This window comes from Delphinapterus leucas, chromosome 13 (genome assembly GCF_059928025.1).
Source record: "Delphinapterus leucas isolate spDelLeu-1000000601 "Yukka" chromosome 13, BTC_Dleu_Yukka2, whole genome shotgun sequence".
Lineage (NCBI taxonomy): Eukaryota > Metazoa > Chordata > Mammalia > Artiodactyla > Monodontidae > Delphinapterus > Delphinapterus leucas.
Genome location: NC_143141.1, coordinates 87,829,180 through 87,856,513, shown reverse-complemented (window position 1 = coordinate 87,856,513; position 27,334 = coordinate 87,829,180). Strand labels below are relative to the sequence as shown.

Sequence of the window (27,334 nt, the reverse complement as noted above, 5' to 3'; positions counted from 1 at the left end):
TCCCTGCAGAGGGTTGCCTGAGAGAGTCTTCTCCTTCTGAAAGGAAAAGGTTTGAAAGAGGAATGAGATCAAATTCTGTAAAATCAAGACACACGTAGATAAAGGTGAGGACAGAGGTACTCACAAAATCCCAGAATTGGAGAACGAAGGAGCAGCACCCTTTAAAACTCAGAGTAATTCTGGGGTAAATTAAAAAATTAGCTCTACCCCTTTACACGTAAGATTGATTTTTCCTGAGAGGCCCTGTGATATGCAACAAACAGCTTTAAGACGTCTTTACAGTTCCTGGCCTGTCCTTCCATACCTGATCATTACAAGAGTGACCGACATCTGGACCGTGTCTTGATCCCTTTGCGGTGGCGTCAGGGGAGGCTTGGAGTTGTGTGATTGTCCCCGGGGCCCTCCAGTCACGCTGCCTCCCTGGTGCATGAGCCCCTTTAACAACATCCTCACCAAACGGTCACCTTTTCTTTACGTTCTTAACTCACCCAGTCAAGTCACTGCGGGTCTACTGTGTGCCCAGTGCTGTGCTTCAAGATAAAGAACAAGGATTAGAAACTACATTTCTCACCTCTTCCTAAATACCCCCTCCCCAAATGATGGGGCCTCTGGACCCAGAGGAACCCATTTCGTGTTGAACAGCTTCCTGAGACACGCTGCCTGCGTTGTGTAGTGTCTGCCTGGGGGCTCTGCAGGAAAAGTCTGCACCCTCCTCTTCATGGCACCCTTTATATTTTTGAGTGCTTTCTGTGGCTTTTGTTTAGCCTCCTTTAGTCCAGGATAAAAATCCAGTTACTAGTCCAAGCCCTTACTAACCGATGTGACGCATGGCTGCCTCACCCTGGTCACCTGTCTCGGGATGCACTCCGGGGGTCAGCTGGTACCCTGACCCACACACTGGACTCGAGCACAGGCGAGCATGAGAGAGACGTGGAAAGGGGAACGAAGCTTAAAAACGGGAAAGGTCACTTGTTTTCTTCTGTGATGATGGGCACTGTCCTAGTCGAGTTGCTTTGGAAGCATTTCTTGGGTCGATACTCAACAGAAAGGGCCAAGGTTGACATGTTTATGACGAAACGCTTTTTCCTTTCCAGTGAGTTCGAGGCTGTCCTGTTCTGGAAAGGCTCGGCGAGCATTTGTGTCCAGGGTGGGTGTCGGGATCACAGCGGGGCGCTCTCCAGTCTGGAGGTGTCTTGATTGAGTCTCACTTTTTCCACACATAGAACCAAGATAGAAAAGGAGAAGAAGGAGCATGCCAAGCTGCACGGGATGATCCGCACGGAGATCAGCGGGGCTGAGATCGCAGAGGAGATGGAGAAGGAGCGGCGGTTCTTCCAACTGCAGATGTGCGAGGTACGTCCGCCAGGCGCTTCAGGCAATGCCAGGTGCACTGCTGGACCCTGCCACCCAGTTTCTGTCGTTCAGGGGGCCTGGGGCTCCTGGAGGGTAGGGCTAGACTAGCCCAGCTGCAGCCTTTCTGAAGGAGCGACTCACTTGAAAGCGGGTTCTTTCTGTCTCCACACGCGCACACTCGCCCCCGCTGTGGTGTTCTTAAGGAGGTGCCGGGGGCGGGGCGGTGAGGCCCCAGCCATGGTCCCCTCTATGAGTGTGAGAGCCTCTGCAAGTGCGTGCCCCCAGGCTCCGCCTGCTCGGGTGGGGACGTTCCCCAAGGCCAGAGGCCCAGGCACCCTGGGGAGGTCCTCTGTCCTGCTCCACCGGCGGCCCAAGTCCTCCCCTCGGGGAGGGGAGAATAGCAGGACTGACGTTCAGAACATTTCTCTGCTGTAGGCTCAGGGGTGGAAAATATCGAAGACCAATCATGCAGGCCTTTGCTTCCAGCCTTTTTTTATACCTTGCTTGGGGGTCTGTTTGTGGAAACAGTTTACCCCTCGGCCTGAGGGTTTGCTCCTCCAGGCGGTGGCAGTGAAGCGTGAGAGTGGTGGCATTTGTGTTCCCTCCTGTAGCCAGGCAGACTTACGTTTTGAGTGTCCACAATGCAGGGGTGATACTTGTGACAGGTGTTGAAACTAGGTTCAGCCAGCTCTCGATTCCCTGTAAGCAGTCCACAGCAGAGCTCATCAAAAGGCACTTTTTGATTTTAGAACGTTTGTTAATTTGTTAATTACAGTAGGAGCCTAGTCGTTTTAGATGTATGCCTTAGGAGTATATTAAAATGCGTTTCTATTCCCAGAGCAAACTCTTAAGTGGTCAGCAGAGGGGAATCAGTCCCAGGGATCGGGGATATCTGTCTGGTATTAGTACAGCCACTCCGGCTCTCTTTTGGTTTCTATTTTCATGGGATTTCTTTCTCCAGCCTTTTACTTACAACTTATGTGTATCTTTGGATCTACAGTGTGTTTCCTGTAGACAATCTATATTTGGATCATGTTTTTTTATCCAGTCTGACAGTCTCTGCCTTCTGATGGGGTTGTTTAGTCATTCACATGATGTTACTGTTGATGTGGTTGGGTTTATACCTGCTCTTTTACTTTTTTGTTTCTTATGTCTTTTTTGTTCCTCTGTCCCTCCTTTGCTTTGTTTTTCATTATGTGACTTTTTTTTTTTTTTTTTTTTTTGCGGTACGCCGGCCTCTCACTGTTGTGGCCTCTCCCGTTGCGGAGCACAGGCTCCTGACGCGCAGGCTCAGAGGCCATGGCCCACGGGGCTCAGCCGCTCCGCGGCATGTGGGATCTTCCCGGACCGGGGCACGAACCCGCGTCCCCTGCATCGGCAGGCGGACTCTCAACCACTGCGCCAGCAGGGAAGCCCCATTACGTGACTTTTTAGAAAGTTAACTAAGCTCAGAGTGTTATTGTAGATAGGAGAGTGGATGCTTCTATACACGTGCTGTTTTATAAACAGACATCACATATAATACCTGCCCGACCCGTTTCACACAGTGTTGGAGAGATCATCCCGGGCGATAGAGACAGGGACGAAGAAACCGCTGTGTGTTATACAGACACGGTATTGCTCTTATTGACTCGAGGTAAAATTAAGTAGTGGTGTTTCACAGAGAGTGGGTTTGGGAAGGGTGTGTGTGTGAGTTCAGGATGAGCTCTCTTTTTGCCTAGTGAGGAGGAAAGCTATTGACGTAAACTCTGCAGGACTGCTTGTTAAAGTATGTTTAGTGACTGAGAGACTTAGCCAGCGTGTTAGTGTCATACCCTTGAGGTGAGGGTGCGGGTTCCATCCTCAGCTCTGTCATTGCTTTCTGGGACATGCACTCAGCACTGGGCTCTTTTCCTCGTCTGGGTGAATGGGTTGTGTGGACTGGTCAAATAGGTTATTTTATTGGAAAAACGCTATCTACCCGACGCCTCTAAGTCACACACGTGAGTCATCTGTTGGGTGGGTCCCCAAGTGGCCGTCGGGCCCCAGTCTGTGCCTAGCATCATGGGGTCCCTGCGGTTGGTGGGGTCTGGCACTCTTTGCAGGCACAGAAGCAGAGGTGGGCTGACCGGGCACTGAGGTTGGAGTTTACAGAGGAGCACACATCTGATGAAGCCTGTACACACTGACCAGACACACCTGGGCTGGAAGGAAAGAGCATCCGAAAAGCAGTCCCTGAGAACCCAACCCCTCAGAGTGAACAGATTGCTGCAGTTAAAATCATTTAAAAATTGTTCAACCATTTCTTCAAACTGAAGTTCTCAAGTTTTGTAAACGTTTGATGTTGTTTAGCTGTTTAAAGTTTTAGTTGCGTGGTATCTAAAGTAAAAAAGTGACTTCCAGGTGTTTGTTTTAAAGCTGTGGAACTTTTTCTTCAAAATGAATCTTATAAAGACAGTCAGTATGCCAGATAGATAATACAGAGCTTCCGTGAATTGAGAACGTATGAGAGATCCGCTCTCACTTTTTTATGATTATAAAAATAAGTGCTTTAAAAAATTGGCCAGTATATATGTGTGTGTATGTATATATGTGTATATATATAAAAGAAATTAAAAATCACCACAGATTTTACTTACCAAAAGATTACCGCTTTGACATTTAGCTAAACATCTTTCAGATATCCCTGTTATACGTACATACGGACAATTTGTATAAACAGGATCATTCTCCACTGCTGCTTTGTAACCTGATTATTTTCACTCACTAGTGTGCTACGGACATCTTTCCATGTCAGGAAGTCTCTGCTTTATTGGCTTAATGGCTACATAGCCCTTCTCTCTGTGGATGTACCACACTTTAATTCCCCATTCATTACATTTAGGTTGTTGCCACTTTTCACTTTTACAAACAAGTCTGCAACGAACCTTCTTTTCTATTCATCTTTGTAAACTTTTATGATTATCTTCTCAGAATAAGTTCCCGTCAGTAGAATTTCTGGGTCAAAGGGTACGTGCATTTTATCATTTGACGCATGGCCAAGCATCTTATTAACCATTTAACCATTTTGATACATTGCCAGACATCTTATTTAATTAACAGAGAATAAGTTATCAGAAAGGAGGGAGATGAGGACGTAAAGGCAAAAGGCAGTGGCAGTTGACGTAGTTACCGTTTCAGCTTCCCTCTTCCAGCTGGGCTGCCGGCTGACCTGGGAGGCCACTTGAACGCAAGTTTCCCAGGTTACAGCTGAGATGCCTGTAGTCAGCAGGGGTCAGCAGCTCTTTCGGGGGCATTCGGTCTTAGAGGCAACGCATTCTCAGAGTTGTTGACACCCTATTTCAGCAGTGGAAGGGACAGGGAATTTATGGAGTCTTTGTTCTATAAACTTTTAGCAAAGAACAAGTGTATTTCCGGATGCTTGTTTTGTAGATCCCTGGGGCTTTCTGATGTCTTAGTGGTCGTTAATGAAGTCTCCAAGTTAAAAATGGCTTTAATTTATTTGAATTTAAAATTCTTTTTTTTTTTTTTAAACAATCACGATGTTTTTTTAAAAGTGTCAGGGAAGTGTTTTAGTATTAGAGACATGGAGACAAAGTCTCAACTACAGAAGACTAGCAGTTAGTGTTTAAACGATGACCTGCCTAAGGAAAAGGGACCTGGGACAGAGTATGTGGACAGCAGTGTTTGAGATGGGTAGAATCCCCTTCATTCACACTGTCATTCTTCCACACAACTAGGGCAAAAATTTATCCTAGCTGGTTAAGAATGTTTTATTACTGGAAGTTCTTGGCACTTAAAGTTAAGCATTTACTTACCTGTATGTGAGATAATTCATGTGGCACCAAACTGAAAGAAACATTTAGTTATCGCATTCAAAAAGCATTAAGCATCTACCATGAGCCCTACGCGTCGTACAAGATGTCAGAGAAGTAGAAGAGGTGATCTGTCCTCAGAGGCTCACGTTCAGCTCATATTCTGCTTCTATCTATGACATTTCCTGTTTTGTTTTGTTTTTTAACAGTATCTGCTGAAGGTCAATGAAATTAAGATTAAAAAGGGAGTGGATTTACTTCAGAATCTGATCAAATATTTTCATGCCCAATGCAAGTAAGTTCTTTTTCTTTGTTATGATGGTATTTCAGATGTTTCTTTCTTTATGGCAACTTCTGGGAGATCTGTAGTATTGTGTTGTGGAAAGTAAACACTTATTTAAAACTCTGTAGTAAAAGGAATGAAACAGTGATGCAGGCTACAACACAGATGAACCTTGAAAACGTGTGAAGTGAAAGAAGCCAGAAATAAAAGACCACATACTGGATGGTTCCATTTATTTGAAAGGTCGGGAATAGGCAGGTCCACAGAGGTGGAAAGCAGATTGGTGACTGCCAGGGCTTGAGGCAAGGGGGCAGGGGGGCGTTACTGCCAGCGGGCACAGGGTCTCTTTTTGGGGTCACGAAAATATCCTGGAATTAGATAGGGCTGATGGTTACGCAGCTTTGTGAATAAATATACTAAAAACCACGGAACTGTACACTTTAAAAGGGTGGATTTTATGGTTTGAGTTCTATATCTCAAAAACTAAAAGTAATGTAAAAATCTACATTATCGAATATACTTATTTTTGCTTTTTTCGTAAAGTGGCAAACTAGTTTGATTCTCGGATGTTCTTTATTTGTTAAAAGAGAAATGAGATGGTCTTAACGCAGTGTCCTAAATTAAAAGAATACTTTCATGTATTACTTATCATATAACACAAATGACAGTACTGAGCAGAGGAGGCTGTGTGTGGAAGCGGAGGAGGACCTTGCAGGTCTGGGAGCCGCTCGTGTGCTCAACTTCACCGTGTCCGTCAGCCCTTCACAACCCGGGCCTCGCCTCCTGGCCTCGTTGTTGTCTTCCCCTGTCCTCATCCTGCTTCTCCTCCCTGACCCCCCCACCCCCGCCCCTGTCGCCGCTGTAAACAGGCCTCGGGCTCGTTCACTGCCTTTGTTGAGTGTGTGCCACGCCTCGGGCACATCTGAGACGCTGGAGGTAGAGTAATGTACGCCTCAGGCACAGCTCCTGCTGGATCAGGTCGGGGAGTTGGACTTAGGCAAACACACTTCTAACTGCACGGTTAACAAAGCGTTCTGAAGTACGGGAGTCTAAGAAAGAATAGAGTAGAAGAATATAATTCAGATTAAGGTTGAGGGCAGAGATGTTGTGTCTTTCTTCTGTTTCGTTCCTTGCTGTGTGTTCCAGAAGCCAGAACACAGTACCTGGCCCACAGTGGGTGTTCAAATTCTTGAATTCGCTGCAGGCCTCTCTGAGGGACATGTATTCATGTATTCTGAGGTCTGAAGGGTGATTGGGAGGCAGCAGGTAAGGAACGGGGGAAGAACATTCCAGGCAAAGTCAAGGTCTTGAGGCAGTAGGAAGGCCAGTGTGACCTAAGCATAGTGAAGGAAATGACGCTGCCTAGGAAAGCCTGGGGTGGGGACGGCTTGGAGGTCTGGTTAACGGCGTCCGATTCTTATCCCAGACGTACTGGGAAGCTCTCAAAGTTTCAAGCAGAGGATTCATTCAGCAAGGAGTGCTTGAGCTCCTACTGCGTGCCAGGTGGTGCAGCATGAAGGAAACCAGCCTCCTACCTGCACGGACCTTCAGGTGGGGTGGGGAGACCGCAAGCGCACGGGCAGGTATGTGACAGAGATTCGGGGCCTGGCTGTGGCTGTGCAGAGGCAGCAGTGTGACGAGAAGAGGGTGTGCTGGCTGGGGACGCCAAGGTAGCTCCTTCCGTTCCGTTTCTGTTTCAGCAGGTTACTGTGTGTGTTGAGAAGGATCCAGATGGGGACGAGCAGGTGTGCGACCACTTAGGCCTGCAGGTTGCATCCGAGGGCACTCGGAGCCACAGCGCCTGGGCGCAGACTGCGACAGTACAGGGAGGGGTGCGGGGCAACGGGGACATCTTTGAGGGTGTTACTGCCACACGCATCCACTTGCCTTTCCCCTTAACAGGCTGTGCCCCACGCTGATGCCCCCTTACACACGGTGCCCCCTGTGCCTTCCCCAGCCTCTGTTCCTCCACGAGGCCCAGCTCAGGTGTACCTGGCTGCCTAGAAGTCATCAGCTCTCCCGCTTACCTGAACACTTACCTTCCTTCTTGTTACCACTGTGCTCTCTGCACAGTCCCCTGACGGCACCTTTCATGTTGTCTCCCACTGACCTGTATGCTCTTTAAGGATGTCCTCCGTGACATTTATTTTTTAACCTTTAGCGCGTTTACCTGGAACGATTTGCGGTGGTGAATTGCACTGAATTGGATGGAGCTGTGCTTTGGAATTTTTACTACGTCTCTGGCGACACTGCATTTCTAAAGCAGTGGAGGTCCAACAGCAAAGGAAGGTGTGCTGAGTGATTCAGCCTGGGTTAACAGAAGAGCTCCAAGCGTGGAGCTTAGAAAATAGAAAGACCCCTAATTTGTAGAGTTTTTAAGATGAATTATTTTACAGAGGCTCAAAATCCTGTGTGATTAACATATAAATTACTTCTTCAGTCTTACCCTTGTAACCTTATGTGAGGCTGGTTAGGAAGTGGGTTGTTTCCTTGCTGATACTTTATTTTTAAAAAGAAGTTATTCTGGGATTTCCTTTATTTTCTTTATTTTGCCCAAACTAATCAGTTGGGTAGCAACAGACCACTTGTGGAAGATTGAACCAATTGGCCTTTTATGGGCATGAGCTCAGTAATCTTTAAAAATGATGACTCTTCCATTACTTCCTTTCTGGATGAGTGTGTGTGTGTGTGTGTGTGTATGTATGTGTACATACATACTGCACGCTCTTTAAAACATTTGGAAGGCTTTGACTTTTCAAATGCATATTTTGGGGCGTAAAATGTGGAGCCTGAGTGACTCAGCCATTGGACAGAGGAGCCCTTGGCGACACGTGTCTCTGTCCTCCAGGCAGTTCCTTCGTGTCCCCATTGAACATTCCCGGTCTCCACTGCTCACCGGGGAGCAGAGCTGTGCCCGGCGGGCAGAGGCAGCCTGCTCAGCTGAAGCTGCTGGTCTCTGCAGGTACCAAGAGGCCTCTTGGTGGAAACTAGATTCTGTGGAGCCATGTTCAGGTGTTCACCCTTAGAACTGCTTAGACATTACTTTGCTTTTTACTCCTTTTTGCTTTTCTCTGGAAGCATTCTCGAAGAGTATGTTCTTTGTCTTTTATTTCATTTAAGGAAAGACTTAGCATCTCTAGTTCCTAGAAGAGCCTGGAAAACGTGTCTTACTAGCCTTTGCTGCTAAAGATTGGGGATCCTTTTCTCTAGTGTGAACCTAGAAATAGGGCAGTCTTTAAAACAGAAGTAAACAAAAATGGTCATGTTCTAAACGGTAGTGATGAGCGTTGAAGTGACTTGTTCTCTGTGCAAATACCTGCTGAGAACCACTGTGACCAGTTGCGGCTTGATGAACTTGGGTTGCAGATGCAACGAGACCCAGTCCGGTGCCCTGGACAAGCGCACTCCAGTGGGGGGCGGGGGAGGGCGGAGGCTGCCGGCCGTGAGGCTGCAGTTGTGAAGGCTGGAGAAGGGAGAGTCCGCCCCGCTTGTGGGCGCCTGAAGGTTGGATCTCAGTGGGTGTATTTTAAAGGCTGGCGAATTTGATCAGGTAGGCTAGAAAACGTTAGATAAAAAACAAAAGTCGACATTTGGTAATACCGATGGTAAATGTTGTTTTGACTGAAGCTTGGGAAAGTGTTAACAGGCTCAAGCTAAAAAAAATGTCTGGGGGTTTGTACTTAGGGATGTTGCAGTGACAGCAGTCAGCAAAGGGGCCCCTTTTTTTGAAGCTTTCCCTAAGGCCAGAGAAAGTATACAAACATGCCTCAGTAAGGACGGTACAGAAAGATAGGAGTTTTGAAAATCAGAGGGAGGAGGTTTTCTAGGTAGATGGTCAAGATTGGCTATGCTTTTACAAAGATGAATAAATCTGTATCGTTATTCCAAGTGTGACACTGTGCAGTGTCATGATGGAAACAACGTCTGTGATGAGAAACACCTCTCCGAGCCCTTGACTCCACTGCGAGGTGCTCTCACTGTGGGGACAGTTGCCAGGCACAGAGATTCTGGAGCCGTGCACCCGCTCCCTTTCCCCGAGAGCAGGACCGTTTCTGTGCTGATCTCCTGTGATAATTTTCCTACTCCCTGAACTAGTGTGTGTTCAGCTTCTCTCTCTCTCTCTCCCCCTCCCTCCCAACCCCGCCTATTTTATAAGAATTTGAATTGATTAATAAAATAGTTATACAAAAAAAAAATAGAGCTGAAACAGAACATAAGAACCGAATGAGTTCACGACAAGAGGAAAAAGCTCAGTTTCTCATTCTTGTGTTTATTCTTCCCAGTTTCCTTTTCAATTTAAAATTGCTGCCCTGTGTCGGCCATTGTGCTCGGAGTGGAAACACAGAGACGTATATGGCATGGCATTTCTGCCCTATCGGTGGAAACAGACCATGTGGAAAAGTCATTGTAACACGGACACAGTTGCTACACCAGAAGCGTATTTTACATTTAGAAAAAAAGGAATTAGGCAAAATACAGGAATGAGAATGTAAAGTTAAAATTATGCATATATCTGAAGATTTTTAAGGTAAGAAATTCTAATAGCCCAGCCTCTGATTCCTAATAACTAGCTAGTAGTGGTTCGAAACCCACATCCTGTGTGTACGCTTTCCTCTTCCTTCCTCCCTTCCTCCTTGGAATTATTGTATTAAGTGTCAGGCAGCATTGTTTTTACAACCCCTCCTACTAATTGCATACTTGATATGGGAAATTCCCACAGGACCATTGCTGAGTTTAAAAGAAATAAACACGTGAACCCCAGATCACTTTTTGAAGATAGTCTCCTTGGTACCCAGTAAACTGGCAGAAGTTAGAAATTCTCCTTCCTTTCCTCATTAATTTCTTCATTCAACAGATATTGTGTGCCTGAAATGTGTCAGGTTTTGTGGATACTGTGTCCTCAACCTCCTGGAACTTCAGATATAATGGGGGAATTTTATTTTAAACAATTACACCAGCAAACACGTAATGGCAGTTGTGGTGAGTGTTTTGAAGCCAGAGACAGAATGCTCTGAGAGAATCTGGCAAGGAGACCTCTTTGAAGGGATGGGGGTTGTGGCACACCTCAAGGGTGAGGCCGTATCTAACTTAAAACTTGAAGAGTGAGTGGGAATGAACCAGGAGAAACAGAAGGTAGGCTGCAGGGAGAACTCTTTAGAGGAAGGAAACAGCAAGTGCAAAGGGCCTGAGGCAGGGAGGACTTGGCTCCATAGAGGAATAGAGAGACGTGAATAAAGGGGCAAACGGTGTGGGTGGAAGCCTGGAGACATAGGCAGGGGCCAAGTCCACGGGCATTTTAGGCCTCCTTACAGGTTTTGAACTCTCTCCTGACCTCCCTGGGAAGCCTCTTCTTCCTCTCAAAAGGGTTCAAAGGCAGTGTGCTGCACGTCAGCCTGCTGTTGCTGCAGAAAAACTCGTCCAGCCTCTGTTGTACTTCCTGAGTCACTGGTTAAAGATGACTTCACAAGCACTGGGTTCTGAGCGTTAAAAATATAAAGTTCCTTTTGATATCCGATCTCAAGGTCTCCAACCACATCTCCCTGCTCTGCCCACGGGGCGTGGCCACTCATGTGCTTCAGGCTCAGCTCGCTTGCTTTTTTCTTGCATTCTTTCTCTTTTCCACTTAGTTGTTGCCTGTCAAGGAAAATATTTTAGCGTCTTATTCTGTGTTCACCCCATGCTTTCCTGGCCTCAGACTTTTCCGTTCCTGAACCGAAGCCTTTGCTGCCATTTGTCAGTAGGGTCCTGTTTCCCGTTATAAACTGAAAATGCAGGGCTCATTTTATGTGGGTCAAGAAAAATCACAAATACGAGGCTTACTGCAGTGCCTTTTTTCTTAGCTTTGAGTGTTACTTTATTCTTGGTTTGCCTGATATTAGTTTTGAGTGTCACTTTATTCTTGGTTTGCCTAATATTTCAAGGTTTGGGTCCTAGTCTTTTCCCCCAGGAATTACACAGTGATCTCAGCCACTTGCTTTAAAGAAGTTTTTTCTCCATCTAACAAAATTGCTTTCTCTTTTATGAAACACAATCTATGTTTCTTGTTTTTTTTCCTCCTAGTTTTTTCCAGGATGGACTGAAAGCAGTTGAAAGCCTCAAACCTTCCATTGAAACACTTTCAACGGATCTTCACACAGTAAGTAGTTTCCCTCCCACGTGAGTGTTGAAAGGGTTTTTATGCAACAAACACTTTGATTTAAATGTTGCTTCCGTGCTTTCGTGTCTGCGTGCTGTGCCACCTAGAAAGTGACAGCCCTGAAGCGCACGCGGAGTGTGGAGAATGGGGTTCCCAATCCGTCCTCGGTCTTGGTTGGGAGAAGGTTGCGTTTATGGAGAAATGCCCCACGAACTGCACCATCTCACTGTACCTCAGCTGTACTTTTCTCTGCTTTGTTTTGCTTTTTAAAGATCAAACAGGCCCAGGATGAAGAGAGAAGGCAGTTGATACAGCTTCGAGATATTTTGAAGTCAGCATTACAGGTTGAACAGAAAGAGGTGAGGGGATTTAACTTTGAAAGATTGCTATTTTATGTTTTCATCCCTCAGTCTCGGGGGCTTCGGGACTGAGGAGGTGAGATCCAGGTCTCTGGGTTCTCAGTTCACTGTGGGGCTGTATCGGGCAACATGCAAACATGTAGTTTGTTCTTTAAGTTGGTTTTATAAAACCATCTTTTTAAAAATATGCTTATTTCATGGGGAAGCATTACTGTAGGAATGGCCTTAATGGCAGTATTTAAACCTCTTCTGCTCCGTCCGTTGCTGGATGAGTAGCTCTTAGGGTCTCCGTCACATAGACACTCGCTATTCATGCCGTTGGTTCTCTCCCTTGAGCTCTGTGGTTTCCCCGCCCACAGATATACATGGACTTTGCCCGTGTGGCATCAGCGGGTGACTGGTGACCATCTGAATCTTCCAGCCTGGAGATTATGTTCCATAAAATGGGAGGAGCTTGATTTTCTTGGAGCTGCTTTCTGATGGGCAGAAACTTTAGTTTTCTTGCGTCATCTCTTTCACATAATCACTTCTCTGCGGGCCAGCACATTCGCAGTGATGATTTGTATTTGGGGGTCTTGTTAGAAAACCATTAAAAAGTAAATTTTGAGGTAATTGCATATGTTTGCTACAGTGTGGCTATTATAATGTGAAATTTAACATAAATCCACTTCCTTGTCAATAAAGGAATGTGTTTAAGTGTATAGCTAGTAGATTTTAGATCAATACGTCTATTAAACTGCTTACCAGAGCGTAAAGCTCCCTGCTGGCAGTTCGGCTCTATTTTGTTTTAAGTTCTTGTACTATAACTGAATATTGTTGTTTTTCTCCCAAATGCATTTACCTTTTGTGACTGAAGTCTAGGAGAGTAAGTAGTTCAGTATTTTAATAAATTATAGAACGTTGCATGCTTTTTTCATGAACTTCAAAAAATAGATATTTCCTCCGTGTATATACTAATAGCTAGTAGCATTTTTTATTTTTACTTTTCTTCTTTCAGTAGCTGTGGGCTTTATTAAAGACTAAAGAATTTGAACGCATAAATGTTAGCGAAATGGAAATTTCCCAAGTTTACAGTTTAGCCTTTGGTGTCACTCCGTTGTGAAAGTGAAGCCGCTCACCTGCCCCCCACCCCACCCCCACCGCTTCCGCTGCGTCGCTGAATTCTGCCTGTCCTTCTGATGTACCTTAATCCCTCCCTCTGGAGGGCTGCCTCTGCCCCCCCCCCCCGCCCCCGCAGGGATCTGTATCGCACATTTTGTTTGAGAGAGTTTTTTCAGTGGCAGCATATATCTTTGGGGGCTTGATGGCCATGTGCTCAAGCGCACAGGTGCTTTTCCTCCAGCTGGACCTCGAGCAGACTGAGGCTGCCCTCCTGCCTCCTGTGCCCATCTGGCCGTCACGTCATAGCACCATATTGCTCATTTCATCGGTTCTTGGTAAACAGGGGTCAGCTAAGTGAGAGACTGGCCCACTGAGGCCCCATAGAGTGCTGGAAATTACCCACAGCATGGTGACTTCCTCCCCGTCTAGAGAATCTAGGTCCTGACACTTTGATATTCCTAAACATGGAATATAAACAGAAAAAGAAAAAAAGAACTTGGAGTATGGAGAATATAGTGGCCTGATTGTAACAGGAGCCAGGGTGCCGTCGAGCACTGGGGAGCTGGTGGGAATGGCTGGAAGCAAGAAGGATCCGAAAAGGAGGATCCAACCTGTGAAGCAAAGCTCGGGTTTGAAATACAGGAGAGCAGGTGCTGGAGTCCAGGAGCCCTCTGGGCACAGAGCAAGGGCCATGTTTGCTTTGGCTGTGCAGGAGGACGAGGTTTGGGGAAACTGGCTATTGTCAGAAAGCCGGTTATTTACAGCTCTGCAGAAAAGTGTAACAGATGTACCAGCACAGACCAGACGTCTTTAACAGTTTGTTGTTTCCGTGTTTTTTGTTGACCAGCTGTTCTGCCCCAGATGCACAGCGGGGTCAAATGGACCTTCTTTACTGCTCTCCTCTGGCTTTATGCCCAAAGATCGAACCCACCAATCTCCTGGCTGTCAATGTCTTGTCTTTTCTGTGTATGACATTCTGCGTTGCTTTTTGATGACGGTATTCCATAAATTTGACAGTCTGTGAACGCAATGGCAAGTAATAAGCAAATATGGATACGTTAAATTTTTTCTATTTTAAAATAATTTTTATAATTGGGGTCCCTCCAATTACAAGAATCGAACATTTGGGCGTTATTGTTTTTTAGCTCTCATCCGTTGTTTTTGGATTCTCTTCTGTGAGGCAGAAAAATGAAGGTATTGATGGATTTTTTTCAGTGTCATAAAAATTCTAATTCTATATAATTATAGTTCATAAAAATTAGGTAACGTGCCCCAAGGAAACTGCAGTGATGGTTGGTAGGAGTTAACTCTCCTAGTTCCTTCCTGTGAACCTTAAGTGTCAATCGTTTGGTCTAAGTGGAGGACACGGCCGTCACATACAGGGGCTTTGGGCTGCTTCTGTGTCACCCGTGGCTGTACTTTGGAGAAAAGACTGTGCCGTCACGATCCCAGCACCCCCACACCTCCAAACCACTGGCATTCCTATTCTGTTCCTGATATTTCTGTTCCCTGTAAATAGGATGCTACAGTTTGACTTTTCCATTATTTTATTATGAAATTGTTCAGACTTACAGAGAAGTTGAAAAACTATACAGTGAACACCTATATATGCATCATGTTTTAACATTTGGAAAATACCCCTTCTACAAAGTTAAAACTCTTCAACACTGCCAATCTTTGCATGAACTTCCTCCCTGTGTGCCTTACCTTCTCCCGCCTTCCGCATCCCACAAATGTCCATTTCAGCTGCGTTCTGCTGGGACAGGCCCCACTGCGGTGCTGGAGGATTCTCTGCTATTTGTTGAGAACCCAGACGTGTGCTGTGCTGGGGAGGACTCAGGTTCGGGGGGATGGTCTTGGTAGGTCTAAACGCTGAAACCACAGTGATTTTTCCACTTTGGAGATCTCTCTTCGTGCCAGTTTTTAAAGTGTCCCTGTCTGGTAGGATGTGGTCGAATAGTATGTGCTGTCCAAGGAGCAGAGGTCCATAACAGCCATGATTTTCTTCCAACTCCGGCCTTTTGGTCTGGGGTTGCATATCTTAACCATGCTCAAATCTGGCCTTAATCAGTACCCTCTGGCTAGGTGTCCACTTCCCACCCCTCCTGCCAGGCTGCTGGGTAGCCTAGAGCTGGCCTTGAGTGCTGACTCCATGCAAGACTTGGCACATTCGACTGCCATTTCCTCAGCAGTTACTCTGAGCAGGAGCTGCACAGACACACACCGGAGTAGGCTAGATACGGCTCTTCCCTCTTAAAGGGCTCACAGCCTGGGGTGGGGACAGAAAAGGAGTTGAGTGCAGTGTGATGAGAGCTCTACTGGAGGTCACCTCCAAGGAAGGTGTCACCCCAGTGTGGGGTGGGCAGGTGTGTGTCAGGAAGGAGGGTTTGGAGGATGATTCAGAGTTCGGAGAGGCCCAGCAGGTGAGACAGGTGGGCCAGCTTCTGACCAGGACAGAAAGCTTGCCTGGTAGCGGGCTGTCCAGCAGCACATACCGTTTGAACCCTAGGTCTTCCACTTCCTGCCAGGGTGACCTCGAGCAAGTTACTTGACTTCTCCACGCCTCAGTCGCTTCACCTGTAAAACAGGAGTGATGTTGCCTACCCGAGAGCTGTTATGAGATCTAAGGGACAAGTTCTGTAAAGCACTGACACATTGTCTTGATAAACGGATACTGGTTCGTTCATTCATTCCACAAGTACTGGGCTCCTGATGCTGACGAGACAGGAGTGAACAGAAGAGACCCGATTCCTTCCCCCGGCCTTGGTAGTTGCACAGTGGTGGGTGGCGGTGGTGGTATCTCTGAGGGGTCCTTCTGCCCACTTGACCCTTCTCTGTTGGCTGGTCATCTGGCACCTTGTCTTCGTGACTCTGGCCCCGACCTTTGCCCCCCTCCGCACTCTGACTCACACTCCAGTCTAGGCTGATGCCCTTGCCCCCGACCCCGGCCTGTCAGGTCCCCCCGACTGCCCCACTCCCCCGTTCCCAAGCCTTCGTCATCACTCCCCCTGTCCTCTCCCCTGCTCTCTGTTGTCATGGCGTCTCCTGCTTGCTTCACTTCTCAGGTTTTTCCAGGCATGTGATAAGCGTGACCAGTAATCAGTCCTTATTACAACAGCATGGCTGGGCAGGTAGTATTAGCCCGCATTTACAACTCGAGTCTGAGAGGAGAAATGCATTTGCTGGAGTTTTGGGGCCAGGGTTTGAGCCCTGGTCTGTTCTCTGTCAGCTATATTATGTGACTTTAATATCTTGTGTCAGAATCTTTTAAAAAGCTACCCAAAAAAGAAAAAAAAAAAAACTACCCAGAGGGACTTCCCTGGTGGTCCAGGGGTTAGGACCTGGCACTTTCACTGCAGGGGCCCACGGTTGGGGAACTTAGATCCCTCAAGCCATGCAGTGTGGCCAAAAAAAAAGCTACCCAGAAATAATGGGGAATAGGTGGTAAGAGATGTTAGAACACTGTTCTTTGACCACAGCTTAGTGCTTGCTTAGCAGAGCCCCCAGTTCCCGGTGCGTCCACACACACACACACGTGTCTATGGACACACCTGACACGCCTTGGGAAAATGGGGAGCGATTGGACATCACAGCCCTCCTTTGGCAGAGAAACTTTAAGCTTCGTGAGGTGACTCCTCAGCAATCCGTTCATCACGAGAATTGACCGAACACAGACTTTCTGAGAGGTGGACAGGTGAATTGAAAAAGTGTGTGTGATGTTCTAGAGTCTTAGGGAGCTCGGGGATACTTCTGATGTTATGAGTAGACGTGTGTGTGCGCGCGCGCACATATGTGTATATAAAGTATGCGGTATCGCCCTTCCCCGGCCCCACGCCCTGTTCCTGAAGATTTCAGATACTGAGTCTGCCGCTCATCTGGGCGGTTTCTGCTTCAGCAGGACCCAATGGCTAACACTTCATAAGGCCACACAAAACTTAAGATCATGGGCAGTGCCTGGGATCTGAGAACTTGTCTGGATGTCATAGAACAGAGGATTTGTGGATACTGATAGAGTTTTATGAGAGCTTTCTGAAGGTCCATAAAATGCCTACTTAACTTATATGCTTCAGACATATAACAGCCTCCACGTGGAGGCTCACTCAGTCGAGTCTTAGGGTGTCCTTGGCTCTCCTGGAGAAGCGCAGAATACGTGGGAGAGGCTCCAAGAATCCGGGCAACGTGGATGCCCCGGCAAGTTGCCTGCTGTATTGTTAGACGATGGCTCTCCTCAGAAAGAGAGGCTCTTTTCCCTTGAACTGTATTCCATTCAGTTGAAATCTCAGTATGGGAAAGGGCCGACTTCATTTGTCACCCCTTCCCTCGATCGAGTGTTCTATGAAACACTTGTATAAACAGGTGAAGAAAGGCTATTTTTGTGGGGTCACGTAGAAGTCACCCGGAAGGTACTGAAATAATTAGTTCTAAAGCAGGTTCAATTATATGTTACACAGATTATATTCCTTACAAATTTTAAATTTCATAGTTTCAGATTTGCTTGCATTTTAAAATTGATTCAAGAAATGCCTTGCCTAAAGAATAAAACAGTGATTTCATTCCTAACCTCTGGCATAGGGTCTGATTCTGTTGAAAAGAAGAATGTCCTTTATCCTGTTCATGAGACCTGTGAAGAGTTCTGATTAGTATCCTTGGCATGAACACTTTTAGCAGTGTTGTCACCTGGTTTCATCACTTATTTTGTGCAGGATTTTTTTTTCTCCCCAAATCAATAGACATATTTCTTGGTTGTGCCATTTAGTCTTTTGACAGGTTTATTTTTAGTCTTTCTCCGTTTCCCCTCCGCTGCATACATTTCCAGTGATGTTTAAAGCTGGGTTTGTTCTAAATGTCTAGCGCTAGTACATACTGCCCCTTTGAGAGAATGTAGAAACTGGGACCATCCTTATCCGATGAATGAGCTGTTTGCCCTAGTTGTTTAGAGGCATGAACTCCCTGTGGAAGAGGACATTTCTCCTGTTAGGGGGTCTGCTTGTTCAGGGTCTGTTGTCAGTTCAGTAATGGAATACTTGAGCACGTTATTGATTTCTCAGATGAAGGTTTTTTGTTTTTTAATTTTTTTGCTGAGTTATCCCATTTATATTTCAGAGTTTAAAAAGTCAGTGCTAGACAGGCCATGTTCATGGATTGGAAAACTTAATATTGTTAGGTTGGCAGTACTTCCCAAACTGATGTACAGATTCAGTGTGATCCCCATCAAAATAAAATCCTAGCTGCCTATTTGCAGAAATGGACAGGCTGATTTTAAAATTCATACGGAAATGCAAGGGACCCAGAAGAGCCAAAGCAATCTTGAAAGGGAAGAACAGAGTTGGAGGACTCATTCTTTCTGATTTCAGAACCTTCCACAAAGCTATAATAATCAAGATAGTGTGGCACTGGCGTGAGGATGAGCATATAGATCAATGAAATAGAATTGAACCCTTACGTTTACGGTCAGTTGATTTTCAACAAAGGTGTTAAGACATTTCAATGAGGAAAGAACTGTCCTTTCAATAAACGATGCTGGGACAGTTGGATAGCCAAAGCAAAAGAATGCATTTAGACCCCTACCTCACACCATAATAAAAAATTAATTCAAGATGGGTCAAAGACCTAAATGTAAGAGCTAAAACTATAAAACTTAGAAGAGGGCTTCCCTGGTGATGCAGTGGTTGAGAATCTGCCTGCCAATGCAGGGGACACGGGTTCGAGCCCTGGTCTGGGAAGATCCCACATGCTGCGGAGCAACTGGGCCCGTGAGCCACAACTACTGAGCCTGCGCGTCTGGAGCCTGTGCTCCGCAGCAAGAGAGGCCGCGACAGTGAGAGGCCCGCACTCCGCGATGAAGAGTGGCCCCCGCTCACCGCAACTAGAGAAAGCCCTCGCACAGAAACGAAGACCCTACACAGCCAAAAATTAATTAATTAATTAAAAATCTAAAAAAAAAAAACTTAGAGGAAAACATAGGTGTAAATCTTCATGACCTTAGATTAGGCAATGACTTCTTAGATGTGACATCTAAAGTACAGACGACAAAAGAAATAGTAGATAAACTGGACTTCATCCAAATTAAAAATTTGCGTTTCAAGATTTTTTTAAAAAACGGTCAAGAATTCGGGTGGCTGGCTGTGGCTTTCAGATGAAGTCTAGGCTCTGACTCCAGCCCGCCTGTCCCTTCGGCTGATGGGCGCCCTTATCTTGGCTGCAGTATTTGTCCTCGTTTCCCTCCCTGGAGGATGGCCACAGCCACCACTTTCCTCTGCAGGCCTCCGCGTGTGTCCCTCCCCCTTATCCTCTGGCGGTTCCCACCTTCATCTTTAAAACTCACTTCTTCCAGACGCTCCCATTGTTTTCTCCGTTTGACTCTTCACTTCTGGAGCTGGTGTATTCTCAGTTCGGATCATGTTGACTGTCGTGCACTGGTTCTTTCATGGTTTGGGCAGCGCCTAGGGTCCCAGGGGATGGTCAGCTGCTCGACAGTGGAGTGAGGCTAGCTCTGGATCCTTGGGCGTCCTCTGGTGAGGGCACGAGGCGCAGTGGAAGGGGCCTCAGGGTGCGAGGCGGAGTACCCTTCCACCCTCCGCTCTGGCTCCAGCGAGCCCTGCCTTTTGAGCAAGTCCCTTATTTTCATCGTTTCTGTTTCTTCTGTGATGAAGTGAACTGGGTTGGGAGCTCTCACAACAGATGGAGGCAGCTCTTAGTCCTGCCCGGTTGACCTGTGAACTCCTTGTTCATGTTTTGCTCCCCTTGTTTCCTTTGCCAGAATTTCCAGGGTTAGCGCTTCTGGTATCACCTGTGAAACACCAGTCGAGCTCATGTTGGACCCCAGACACTGGACTTAGGCCCAGGGGATTCATTAATGGTCTTTGCCCTCAAGAAGCTGAAGGCTGGAGTTTCCCAGCGGTGGTGGACTTGGCCATATTCTCAGCTGACCAGGTGGACAGTCTGCCCTCAGGCTGGAGCAGTTGGGTGTAAGGCCATGGCTCCTCTGCTGGGATTGATGGGGTCAGGAAGCAGATGTTGTTCATATGTGTTACAGAGCAGGTATTCACACACGTGGTGTCACTCAAGCCTTCCTGTATTTACTGTCCTTACTAGAAATTGTTTTCCTGTTTTCCCAGGAGGAAACTGAGACAGGGAGCTTAAGTAACTCGCCCAGAGTAAGAGGCAGAACATTGTTTTTGTGTTCTTTTGCTTGAAAGCCCCGCCTCTTCCAACATGTAGCATTCCTGCTTTCCTTCTCGAGGGCTGCTTTTGCCACACCAGGAGCTTCTTGCCACTGTCAGGGACTTAAGGCTAGTAAATAAGTAAAATCTCGTAATTTCCAAATGGCTCATTCTTTCAGCCAGTGTGGGGATACTGGCGTTTGTCGTTTCCTTCTCCAGCCTGGTAGGTGGCATTTATGAGTTCCAGGATATGAATTTCATGTCCCTTTTTTGGCGTGTTTAAGAGGGGAAATTCTCTAATTTAAAAAGAAAAAAAAATTTTTAAGGGTGTAAGTGTCTCTGTGTACTGCTTTTTAGAAATTGGAACCTGGACAGGATTAAAAACCACTAACATCTTAACTGTTTTCAGGATTCACAGCTTCGCCAGAGCACAGCCTATAGTTTACACCAGCCTCAGGGAAACAAAGAGCACGGCACCGAGCGGAATGGCAACCTCTACAAGAAAAGCGATGGGTACGTAGACGGCGTTGCTAGGGTTTCAGTGTGTGTTTGTAATCTCCTGTGTCCAAAATTTCTGAACTCTTTTATTTTTTCCCCATTTATCTGTAAGGATCCGAAAAGTGTGGCAGAAAAGGAAATGTTCAGTGAAAAATGGTTTTCTGACCATATCCCATGGCACCGTAAGTATCCTCTGTCATCACAGGCTCCGCTGTAGCGGGCTGAGGGCATGTGCGCTGGAGGCCTGGCAAGGGGACCGAGCCCTGTGCTGTGGCACTAGGCGTGCATTCTAAACAAGGTCCCTGCTGAGAAGAGCCTGTTTGGGTGCCTCCTCGGTTTGGTGCCCTTGTTGACGCTCCCCTAGCAGGGGCCCTTACTGCCTCACAGGGTCAGGAACACCTGAGGAGCCAGGCGGTCTGTATTCAGAGGCCTGTGACTCCCAGAAACAAGCAGCAAACCGCTCCCCAGCTTCCTTTGTCTGTGGAAATTGAACATCACACTTGGAAAGAGTTCTGCTTTTCCATCAAGGGAAAAGAGTTTAGGTAGTCAGGAGTCTGGGAATCAGAAATCCAAGAGAAGAGCAATTTCAGTAATTTTATTGTAGACGTACTGCACCCAGCCTTCATCGGGTTCTTTTTCTACGACCCTGTGTATAATTGCCCGTGCAGGAAACTGAGCCAACATATGCTGAGCCAGTTGGAATGCCAGTTGGAATAAAATGATTTTCTTAATCTGGCTTTCGGAGACGAGGAACTGTGTAACCACAGTTACAAACACAGCCCTTTTCCACGGTGGGCTTTACGCGTATGATCACCTTACCTGGTGTGACAGGATCTGGTGAAAGCCATGGAGGCCGGTAGATATTTTTTAAACGTCTGAAGGCAGAGTTGGTTGCTGTCTTGCTGAGAACGAGGACGCTGGTGGTGGCCTAGGTTCCTGCACCCGAGGCAGGAGGCCTGGCCCTGACCTCAGCCCCATAGTGGAGATGAGCCTCAGCCTTCGTCTTTCTTCCTCTGTCCCCACCAGCTCCCCCATGAGAGGCAGAGCTGGGCAGGAGCGCAGACAGCCTTTTCAGGGCCCTGGCCAGAGATCATGGCTCAGTGTGGTTCCAGAGAAACCCTGCCCTTGTCAGTATTTAGGAGTGAGGAGACAGAATAAAACCCCACCTGAAGGGTGGCACTGCAGCGTGGACTGTGTTCCACGGGGTGGGAGTGGGGTCCCTTCCTTTTCACCCACTCTGTATGAGAAGGGAGAGAGACCACAGAACTAGGAGATACCAAGTGTCTGGAGGGCCCTCTGGGGACCTCTGGCCTGGGGGATTGAACGTGGCTCCTGCCTGGGCAAATAAAGGTCGTTTCTCTTTTCCAGAATCCAGCCTTCACTGGCCTTCTTTACACTCACCACGTCCCTCATGGGGCCGTGCAGTTTGGATCCTGATGTAATATTTTTCCTGTATGGACATGTGTGTGTGTGTGTGTGTGTGTGTGTGAGAGAGAGAGAGAGACTGGGTGTAAGTGCTGTAGACTAAGGAAGGCAAATTGATTTAGTCACCACTCCTGTTTAAAATGGAGAACGTTAGACTGCATGAAGGCCAGGTTCCCTTCCTGCTCTAACACCTGCGATTCTGTGATTTGCTTTCGAATTGTATTCTACTCTGTTTTGGGTCAGGTTTACTGCCTCAGTGCAGAAAATCTCATAAAACAAGACTGGGCCTCGCTTCATATTTGTTTACAGCTGTAAAGCCAGTTGGGATATTTGCTTCATTGGTGTGTCCACTAGACCCAGGGCCTCGGCTTAAGCCAAAGAGTGGTTCTCCCCCCGGCCACAGAAATGACAGCAGGTCTGGTGATCCTTTGCCGACAGCATAAACTTTGGGTCTCTTTATTTCTGTTGCTTGAGCTTCCTCTGAAGAGACGTGGAGGCTTAGTTTTCTTTCAATGTTGACGGGCTGCCGCAGTTTTTGGCAGAGAGTACGGTTATAAGTAGCTTTACCAGCATGCGGAGAGCTCAGCTTGTCACGCCACTCGCATGTTGTGTTAGTGCCTCGCCCTTGCGGGGACCCTTCTCTAGGGAGTCCCGCTCTCTGGATGCCGCTTCCAGCCCAGAGGAGTGGCAGGTGGAGGCTCCGTCCCGCTGCCTCTCCTGGGAAAGGAGTGGGCCCCTGTGGCAGCCGTCTCTGCTGCGGGGCACCCTGCGTGCTCTGGGGGGCCAGGTCCCGACACCTCAGTGCTGCTGTGATGTGAATTAACCTCCACCGAGAAAGACAGTGGAGACATGCCTGTTGGGTTTGGTTTGGTTTGGGTTTGGCTCCTTTCGTGGCTTACCTGTTCAGCCAGCATCTCCCTGAGTATGTTTGTTAACTTACCGTCAGGAAAAAAGGGACAGGTTAGGACATGAGATTCTTGTATTCTGTATTTTAGCAGAGGGACAGTGATAGCATCGGGGATGAATTCAGTAGAAAGCCCAAGTCGGTGTTCCCCGTTAGACAAGGCTGATTGTGTTTTCTGGCCCTGGAAAGAAGTTATCCTTGGGACAAAATGACTCTAATTAGATATCCTCTTTGCCAAATTCGTCGCTTTGCCACACCGCCAAAGGCTGGAGACTGTATTAAGCTGGAAGAAATGTCTGTTGTTTCTTACAAAATCTAAAAAAAATTTTTAAATGATCATCAGCCATGCAGAAGGAAGACTAGAAACTTCCTTTTAAAAGCCTGACAAGACTTCCCTGGTGGCGCAGTGGTTGGGAGTCCACCTGCCGATGCAGGGGACGCGGGTTCGTGCCTCAGTCCGGGAAGATCCCACATGCAGCAGAGCGGCTGGGCCCGTGAGCCATGGCCACTGAGCCTGCGCGTCCGGAGCCTGTGCTCCGCAACGGGAGAGGCCACACCAGTGAGACGCTCGCGTACCGCAAAAAAAAAAAAAAAAAAAGAAAAGAAAAAAAATTATTTAGTCTGTCGCGGACAGTATCTTTATCTGTAAATGTGGAGTAGTTCCCGCCTCAGAGTGCAGCAGGGAAAATTAAATGAGTTAATTCATTAAAATTGTTTACGACAGGGCCTGCCTCAGGTAAGCACATAATCGGATAATAACAATAGCGGCAGCAGCAACCGAGTAAAGGTAGCTATTACTATTCGAAATCATCTTCTTGTCCATGGAAGATTTCTGTATTTACCAAAGTGCATCACCCCCTTTACTGCTCCTGCTTCGAAGACTCAGTGGACACCAGCATTTGGAAGTAGTCCAGGAACATCACCTAAATGCACCTGTATAGTTGTGTGCCCATATGAGGTAATGGAATAGGCACATACTTTTTATGGGCTGAACACCTTGGTAGAGTGCTTGGTTGCATTTGTGCTGTGGTCTCCTACTGTAGAAACGTATCGTTTGGTGTATTGGTTCCTGGACGAGCCAGTTAATTGTATTAATAAAGATCAAAAATAGGATTGATGGTACTTCTACTTGGAATTGTCAAGGCTTGCAAGATCAGGCAGAGCTTGGAGTCTTTGAATACTGGTTTCTGATGACCCAAGGGCATCTGTTAGGCATCGGCAGACTGCAGAACACGCAGTGATTTCCACGTAAGAGATGTCAGCACAGCCGTGAACCAGGAGAGTCTAGTCCAACCCTGTTTATCCAGCTTCTGCTTGTCCCAAATTGTTGTCATCAAACCCAGTTGTTCACACTGCAAGGATCAGTCCTGTTTTAATGGAGGCCACGCTGCCTCGCCCCTGACTGTGAGCTCAGTGGAGAGGGGTCTATAAATGCACGTCTGCCCAGATGTAGACACATGTGAGTGTGTATCTCGATTAATCCCAAATCCAAGCTTTTACAATTTCTTGACATGGCTGGTGGCCACGGGAAGGGGTAGACAAGAACAATTGAACTCTTAAGACATTTTATTTGGTCTTTCTTTTAGCAGCTTGGTGGGTGGGTAAGATAAGCCTTTCATACTTGAATATTCCTCCAAGATTTCTGAGAGGCGTTTTGCCATTCAGAATTCTTTTTTTTTTTTTCTGAAATTATCTTATCTTCTGCCCTTTGCTTTTTTGGACTAGTTATGATAGTTTCTGAAATGGTAATAAAATAGTCATTTTTGACACATCTCTGACAAAAACTTATTGTAATCTCTTGTTACCATTGTGTGTGGAGGGCAGAAGGTGGGGGACACGTATGTGAACAAGGTGGGTTTTGTTGAAATTTAAGTGACAGATGGCTGGCATTAAGGACTATGAATCTGTCATCTGTCATTTCATATATATATATATATATATAATTTCTCTGTCATTTTTGTGCTGTGAGGTTACTTTCCCTGAAAGTGAGTGTTTATACTCAGGAAACCACTTTTAAGATCACCAGAAATTGATGTGGGTGCCCACGTGCCCAGCTGATCAGGACGGGATGTCTCTGAGCTTTAGACGGGGAGCATTTTGATCTCGGGGAACCCACTGCCCTTGACCTCAAAGCTGGGCTGGCATCACTTGTTATCCCTGTCTGGGTGGGTGTGTGCCCCACCCCCGTGTCCCTTTCAGGGAGGGGCAGCTGCCCCCTGGGAGCCGAGGTCCAGGGACACCCTGTGATGTGCCTCTGTCATGCCTTCCACATGAAAACCTGCCTTCTGATAGCTATCTTTGCAAGCCAGTGAGAACCTGTTCTTGCTATATTTTAATGAGGAATGATACTGTGGTTTCCCAATCCTTTCCACCCATCTCTGTTTTTTTGTCTTTCAACAGGCTAACCGGCCTCCTGCAAAGCTTAATCTATTAACCTGCCAAGTGAAAACCAACCCTGAGGAGAAGAAGTGTTTTGACCTAATTTCACGTAAGTTTATTTCTCAGACGCTGTGATGCAGAGAAATTATTTTACTCTCATCTAGGACATCAACCGCATTTCAGACAGTGCATTAACTTAAAGAATTGGTTTTCAAAGAGAAAGCCCTTTATTTCAGGTGACTGCGTGTTTTTTATTTCCGCTGGTGATGGTCTGCTTGCCGGTCTCTCGGTTCAGGGCTTGAACCTGCGGACGGCCTTGCTCCACTCGCGGGATCTGTAAACTTGGGCACGTCCTCTCAGCTTCCCAAGCCTTGGGTTTCCTATTCGTAAACAAGGAGATTATACTAGATCAGCCCTCAAGCCTAAAAATCCCTTCACTTCACTATAAAAAAGGACAGTTCTGTCATCAGAGCTCCCCTAACTTGGGCACTGTTAGAACTCCTGCACACTGATGTGATGAGGCCCCCGGCAGAGCCCTTGAAACTCTCAGGTTGAAATCTACTTGTCTTCCCGCCCCAGAATTAGTGTTTCTGCTCCTGTGCTGCTCGTCTTTGTGGCAGACCCAGAAGAACCACCACAGAACCATCCATTGTGGCGAGTGGCCTCTCAGCATTGCCTAAGGAAGAGGGAAAGGGCGAGCGATGTCTTAAAGAAACGTGATGGCCTTTTTGGTCTTGGCAGTTTTCGGTGGCAGGGTTACAGTTTGGGGGAAGGAAAGGGCCAGCTCCCCTTTCAAAAGGCAGTCACTGGGGATTTGGGCACAAGAGCTACATTTATAGAGGAAAACTCCGGACCGTGCCTTTTGGGAAGATGAGTGCTGTCTTATTTGCCTCAGTATCCCGAGCATGAGGTGGCTGCTTTTTAACATGTGTACCGGGTTGTATTATTGAGGGTAGGAAGTTACTATGTAAGTTCATGCTCACAGCAAACTTAGAGGAAATGATCACCAGCTCCTCTGTGCTTGGGGAGGAGACGGAGGCCCGGGCTGGTGCCTGTTCTCATGCGCCTGGTGCAGCGGCCCGGGCCGGTTTCCTGTTCTTATGCGCCCGGTCCCGAGCTGCGGCAGCATGTTGAGCAGTGTGGCGTGTGCTTTGGGTGCTGTTGGTTCTGATCTTCAGCTTCCAGACGGATTTGCAAAATAAAAATCGACTCTCTCCAGCTTCCAGGCCTGTGTGCCGTGCTCAGTTTCGTCAGGCCCGCCGGTGCATTTACCTTCCTCGCTCTCCGATCCTTCACTCCCTCAGGACGGTGTGGAATGTGGAGGATTGCCCATGCTTTAAAATGTGCCCCTGGATGGCAATAAAAAGTGACAGTTAAAGGGAGACAGCTTGGGGGTCGTATGTGACGTCAGCCAGTGTCTAGGGGACACTTGGAGGGCTGCGGCCTTTCCATCTTCTGAAGCACTAACTCATGAGAAGGGGCGCATTCCCCTCCAGTAGCTGATCGGCGGTTAGTCACGGAGTATGAGTTCTGCGCCTGGGGAGGTGGGCCCGCCCACCCTCGCTTGCCCCGGTCGCTCCAGCACCCCTGTGGGGCCCCCGTCAGAGACCACGTGTGCAGAAGCGTTTCTTTCAGGCGTGTAGATGACTCCGAAGCCTTCCAGCATACACATTTGAACAGCTGGCCAGGCCCCGGGCATCTGGTTCTGTGCTCGCGCACTGGCCACCTGACATTCGCAAGATTCCATCAATGTCTTTGCTCTGTTGCCTGACGTGATAAATACCTTCGGTCAAGAGCTTCCAGCCTCCGGTACCCGGAAGGGCTTACCGAATCTGGTCCTAGGCGCTGAGTCCACTGTCGTCTTTGAAAAATGCTCTCATCTCTTCTTGCCACTGTCTTCCAGTGGGTAGAATGAATCCCGGTCCTACACACTTGTCAT

At 47.2% G+C, this 27,334-nt stretch overlaps 1 protein-coding gene across 4 annotated transcripts in view; it reads left to right on the top strand.

Moving 5' to 3' along the window:
* Positions 1-27,334, top strand: part of ASAP2 (ArfGAP with SH3 domain, ankyrin repeat and PH domain 2) — a 156,782-nt gene that overhangs the window by 90,957 nt on the left and 38,491 nt on the right. For all 4 annotated transcript variants that reach the window (XM_022554178.2, XM_022554185.2, XM_022554181.2 and 1 more), the window contains 7 exons: positions 1,224-1,353; positions 5,357-5,442; positions 11,491-11,566; positions 11,839-11,925; positions 20,599-20,702; positions 20,800-20,869; positions 25,417-25,504. In XM_022554178.2, the coding sequence (XP_022409886.1) occupies positions 1,224-1,353; positions 5,357-5,442; positions 11,491-11,566; positions 11,839-11,925; positions 20,599-20,702; positions 20,800-20,869; positions 25,417-25,504 (641 nt within the window). The remainder of the gene's footprint in view (positions 1-1,223; positions 1,354-5,356; positions 5,443-11,490; positions 11,567-11,838; positions 11,926-20,598; positions 20,703-20,799; positions 20,870-25,416; positions 25,505-27,334) is intronic.